The sequence below is a fragment of the Ruditapes philippinarum genome, unplaced genomic scaffold (assembly GCF_026571515.1).
Source record: "Ruditapes philippinarum isolate M1 unplaced genomic scaffold, ASM2657151v2 ctg957_1_1_1_1, whole genome shotgun sequence".
In the NCBI taxonomy this organism is placed as follows: domain Eukaryota; kingdom Metazoa; phylum Mollusca; class Bivalvia; order Venerida; family Veneridae; genus Ruditapes; species Ruditapes philippinarum.
Genome location: NW_026861540.1, coordinates 234520 through 240519, shown reverse-complemented (window position 1 = coordinate 240519; position 6000 = coordinate 234520). Strand labels below are relative to the sequence as shown.

The 6000-nt window shown below is 28.7% G+C and overlaps 1 protein-coding gene across 1 annotated transcript; it reads right to left on the bottom strand.

The window, feature by feature from the left end:
* Window positions 1-1360: 1360 nt before the first annotated feature.
* Window positions 1361-4338, bottom strand: LOC132716034 (hemagglutinin/amebocyte aggregation factor-like). Its single transcript, XM_060699178.1, has 5 exons — window positions 4223-4338; window positions 3546-3777; window positions 2906-3037; window positions 2007-2136; window positions 1361-1569 (listed from the first exon to the last, which is right to left on the bottom strand). The coding sequence occupies exons 1-5, from the start codon at window positions 4223-4225 to the stop codon at window positions 1467-1469; spliced, it is 600 nt and encodes a 199-aa protein (XP_060555161.1). The 5' UTR covers window positions 4226-4338; the 3' UTR covers window positions 1361-1466.
* Between the last annotated feature and the right edge of the window lie 1662 nt (window positions 4339-6000).

Sequence of the window (6000 nt, the reverse complement as noted above, 5' to 3'; positions counted from 1 at the left end):
CTGGAAAACGCATTCTTATTTTACATTTCTTTAATCTTCACCCATATGTTCTTGTCCAGCTGAAGTTTCTTAGACTGTCTTTTATCAATTTGTGTGAAGCAAAATAACATATTTAATATAAGAAAATGGCAGTATAGAGTTTTTTTTAAATGATCAAATGTCCACAGGAAATTAGATCTGCCTTTTAATGTGTTTTTCTGTTTTCATCGACCTTCTTGTGTTTTTTTGCTGTATCATTACTCATTATATATGTCTGTTTTAGCAGTCTGGGTTTTTGCTGTTAAATTCGCTTTTTGTGTTTAATATTTGTCAGTTATTATTTAGGATAATAACATTTGCTTATATAAAATAGTCATTCTTGAACATTCATTTGGGTTTTCTGATTTGAAAAATAAATAATTGTAAATTGTACTTTAACTTTACACACTGATTCGACATAAGCTCGTTGAAATATTCATACATATGTATTACAATCGCCAAAATTGCATGCGTTACATGGTCTTCTACCATATAAAATCTGTGAACCAGTGTTAGCATTATGTCAGTTACACCTTTGTAAGATAAGAAAAGATAGGAGAAGAGAGGAGGAGAGGAGAGGAGTGGAGAGGATAATTGTTTATTGCAGTGACTTTGGTTTTTGGCGGTAATTACAAAACTATATACATATATAGCTATAATAATAATAATTAAGAATAATTAAGTCGCAGGTCTGTGAAGTTGTACTAGTTACATTTCAAAATAATACAAAGCATAGATTAGATGCTGCTTAGTTATTTTGCGTAATATATAACCGCTCAATGTCATTTTTATTTTATTTTTATTTAAATTAATTTATATTTATTTGTTATTGTTGTTGTTGTTGTTGGTGGTGGTGGTGGTGGTGGTGGTGGTTGTGGTGGTGGCGGTGATGGTTATTCACGTGAATCCTCAATTACCAACAGAAAGTAGTTGATTATTCGAACATTACATGTATTTCTCTCAAAACACAAAGTAATTTTCAGTAATATAAGTCTGATAGATTAATTCTACCAAATGCACTCCGTCTACCTTTACATCCACATTTATTGAATGGAATAAAAATAGATAATTAACATGCTATTTGTGAAATATCTAATATTTTTATTACAATCTTCAACGATCTATCTTTAGTACAATGTAGAGAAATCTATCAAGTCTTGTATTCAAATATAGAAAGATGTAATTCAGAAATTAACGAAATTGATACTTTTATCTTATATTCTCAATCAATAGTGAAAACAGAAATGTAAATTTCTCTATTGCTTATCTTGAAGAGAATATAAGAGAGAATTGATATAAATAAATCAATTCAAAAAGGTGTATAACATAACGTAACAAAATGTTTTATGATATTTTGCATTGCTTTATTTCTAAAATATTTATTCTAAGCATTACAAAACATTGGTGAATTAAATCAACTGGTAACTACTTTTTATCAAAAATCAGAATCAATTTTGTTCCACGTATAATGAAGTATCATTCTGGCGTTGCAATATGTTTGTCAGTGTACTTCGACTCGGTCTGCAAACAAGATAATTCCAACGTCTGTCCCTGAAATATTATATGTAAATGAAAAACAAACAAACAATATAATGTAGATAGTCCGAAAGCAATATTATTAAACTGAAATAGTTAGTTAATAGGAATCATAGTTTCATTGCAATCGATTTTAAAATATGTTGTTTTCTTAAATATATTTATGAAATCATATAATTACTCACTGCATGCTCATAATTATAAGCATATAATTAATAAAACAATGCTTTCTTTAAAGATATCTGAATAATTGTGACCTTTTAAATGGAGCAAATTTGTAATTTTGAACATGAAACTACAGTGGATGAAATTTTTGAGATCCTCTTCTTATTTATATGAGAAAATAGGAGATTTAGCTTCAAATGATCCCATTACATAGACACACTTGAAAACGTCTACAATAAACAGACATATCAGTATTCATTATCATTTATGAAGAATGAGATTCATACTCGTGGTGATTGCTATGTTCTGACCAAACACCTGCGGTTATATGATTATGCTGGGTGGTAAAGTCTTGGTGACCATCCCAATTGTTTGTCCATCCAGTGAATGTGAATTCGTGAGAAGGAAGGTACAAGCCTAAAATCAAAAGAGCATATGAATTTATACTGTTTTTTGTTCAAAGAGAGGCGACTCCTTGTTTATTTTGATTGGTTATAGATTTTCCGTTTGCAGTTATGTGCCATTCACACAATATGTCATCATGTATAACAAATAAGCATCATGGTGAAAACACAAACAGTCATTATTTAAGTACCGTATTGTAAACAATTTTACGTTTTTTAAGATTTTAGTGAAAAATTATTGTGAATAAAATGATATTATAACCTATCAATACAGATATATGTATGTACTTTTGTCATAAACATATTTTCAACGTAACTAATAATATTCACTATAATAGGTATAAAATAAAATGTACAGGATAGTTCTAAATATCCGTTCTGCAACCCACAAAACATGCATACACTGCTTATAATTAAAAGTTTGTTAATTTTTTTTCTTAACTGCAAGAAATTACAATGGATTATGTCATAATTATTCATGCGTTCCTAAATTTCCTATATGTAAAATTTAAAAATAACATATTCAAGTTAACCAGTTTTACTTCGGTCGAGTATATTTTTTGAAAGATACTTTTTGTTTCCATTGATTTCTGACATCACCTTTGGGCATTTGTCTCCCACTGCTGATTAAGAAATCATGTTGGATATGTAGCCGGTTATTTGTGGAGAAATTGTTTATTTCTGATTAGTATTCAATAAAAGCCTTTTAAATTGACAAGCCGCCGAAATGATGAAATAAGTGTCAAAGACAGACAAATAAAATATGAAACAAAGGATATTACCTTGAACCGTGCAACAGCGAATTTTCCATTTCCTATCCTCGTGATGATTGCTATGAATACTCTTAAACCCATTTATGTAACCACTGTTCCCGCAGGTAAATGTTAGAAATTCATCATAGTTGTTGAGGTAATCTAAATATAACATTAGAATATGTCTTGAAATACCGTAACAATTAAATCATTTTGATTTATCACCAAAATTGAGGTCTTGTTTTTCTTAATCCGCAGTTTTTTCTGAGTAAAAAAAAGTGAAAGGTCTATTTGCAGCCATAAAAAAATTTAGAAAACTGAAAAAAGTGTTCCTGGGTTTAGTGAACACACCTATTCGGTTACTTATTGAGTGATTAATATTAGGGGGAAAAAACAGACAAAACGAGCAAAAATGTATAACACAATTTTCAGTAAAACCAGGACCCACTTTTATTAAAAAATTACAATTTGTATATCTTTCTAAACTTTTCTGTAACGTATATGAGTTTTCATTTATTTATCTTTTATAGTGGCTTATAAATATTTTATCATTCTTATTGTGACTACTTTTTGATGTTCTAGAACGAAAAATGACATATAATGTTTATGACATTATATTCATGGCACGCATTATTACTTTTAATAAAGTGTTTTAAATTAAGTTGCTTACCTGTCCAATGGCATCTTGTTGTTTCGAATTTGACATATCTAGGTGTTTGTCTGCAGCACATTTTGTACCTTCTATCTTCTTTATCATTTCTATGATCACTCTCGATATGTGATACAAACTGGTCACTCCCACATTCAAAATTTAACGGACCATCCCAATCATTGGCCCATCTGCAGGCCAGCAGTGTTGGACAGAAGTACAACCCGAACAGAGCAACAACAAACTTAAGCGTCTATGAATACAATGAAACAGATAAATGTTTTTTTATTAGTGATATTGTTAAATGGATCGGTTTAGGGTAGTTTACATGGAGATCGTGTTTAATTATGTGATAACATGAAAGCATTTTAAAATAATATCACTTTTGAGATTTTAAAGAAATCATTTACTTGGAGATCGAGTTTTTAATGATAACACGAAGGCATTCTAAAGCATTTTATACTTTATAAGAAACGCTCTTAAGGTATATACAATAAACGTGTTGCTGAATTTTAAGAAATAGACCAGTACAAATTCAAATTTAGATAATGTAATTCATTTTAATATGAACTGTTGTAAAATCTAACGTCTTTAAACATTAAATGAAATAATTTACTGAATAAGCATTTGAATTAAGCAAAACAACGTTTACTTTTACAACATATTATGCTGAATGAATTAAAATAATCTTTACTTACCATAGCAATGTTTCAAATGTTTTCAGCTTTTTGTTTGAATTTCTGTCCATACTCACATCTTTATTTCGTCCTATATATATATAGTTTGCGTTTGACTAACATTACAGGTTAGTTCAGTATATTCATTTTAACTTTTAAAACTAGTTTTTGTATATATGATAATATATCGTTTCATGTGTAAAAATGGTTATTCATATCATATTTTAAAGGCACGCGTAATTTTTATTCCTTAGACAAGTCAAACATGTGTTTAATAATGTTTCAATAATGGATTCGAGCATTTTAGATGTTAATTGCCTCAAGAAAGTAGATTTCAATGAGCAGTAATGTGTCATTAAAGTAGCAAAATATAAACATATTAGTATTTTGACTACCATACAAAATACTAAATGACTGTTACCAATGTCCAAAAAGCAAAAAGGAGAAAATGTAGTCCATCTATATGGCTTTAGATATTGTATCAAAATACCAAATATCATAATGACAAATATACATTTCTGCATATTGAAAGCTTAATGGGCTTTTATGGCGATTTTGAAACCTTTTGAAACATGTCTGTAAATGTTACTTAAAAATATGTAGATATTTGGTTTAGTGTAACCATTTATCTTCTTTTATGAAAGACAGAAAAAGAAAAACGTTAAATTAGTTTAAACATATTTCATTCCAGAACATATACAACACAAGATATACATAAATTCAACTTTACACTGAGGGAATGTATTAGACCGAAATATATAAAATTTTGTAGAATTCTTTTCCAAAAAAAGAAATTAACATATGTTTACTTTTATACATTTACAAAAGCCATCATTTTTTAACTGCATAATAGAAATACTGGTGGAACTAATATTTTGATATGAACAGTATTCAATAATAATCAATCATCTTAACTATATATTTATCAAAATTGATTGTCTTAAAGGTCAACGTCCGAAGGAGGATTGAAAAACAAAATGCATCCTGTTTGTAAATTATTATCGCTTTCATCTTTGTCAAAATGTTATGACTTTATTTGATTCAAATGTTTATGTGCGTATGTCTCTAAATTATATCCTTGATTGTTTTAACCTAAATAACAGATAACGTGATTGCACTTTATAAATGTATAATCTCAAGGTCAAATGAATTATTTTTTTATTTTCGTTAAAACGTTTTTACTCAGAACTTAGCATTAAAAGTTTTATACGTAATAAAGGAGCCGGACGGTGCTTAATATTAATCTTAAAAAAGTTAAATTAGAATGAAATCTATAATCAATCAATCAAAATTGTAATGTAATGTTCTGTAATAATTTTGTTTTATGTCTTTCAATCGTGTAGCTTTTTATCTTGAGTTGTGCATATTAAAACTCATTAGGTCTAAAAATATGCTGTTTTTATTTTTTTCAAAATTGCCCTGTCATATTGTCCAAAAAGGTTACTCATTGGCCATATAACTGAGCCATCTTTTATTTCTTCTGCGCTTTGGAAAGAAAAACAATTATTAGTGATTTGATATTTGTGTATGTATTTACTAAGTCGAAATACTACCGGTACTTATTTACATGTTGCTAATTTTATCAAAAATTATTCCTCATTCAACCCTATTATCTTCAGGCAATGGACATCTCGCATGTTTTATTGATATAAAGATTCAACCATTTATTGTCAAAGATAGTCACTCGGTTATGGACGTCTGCCTGTGCTTAGCTGAAAAGGGTAAGCATCGAATTCGAATCCTGTGGGTCTTTAAAAACTAAGATAAGGTCATGTTGACATCTGAGACGAAACATAAAC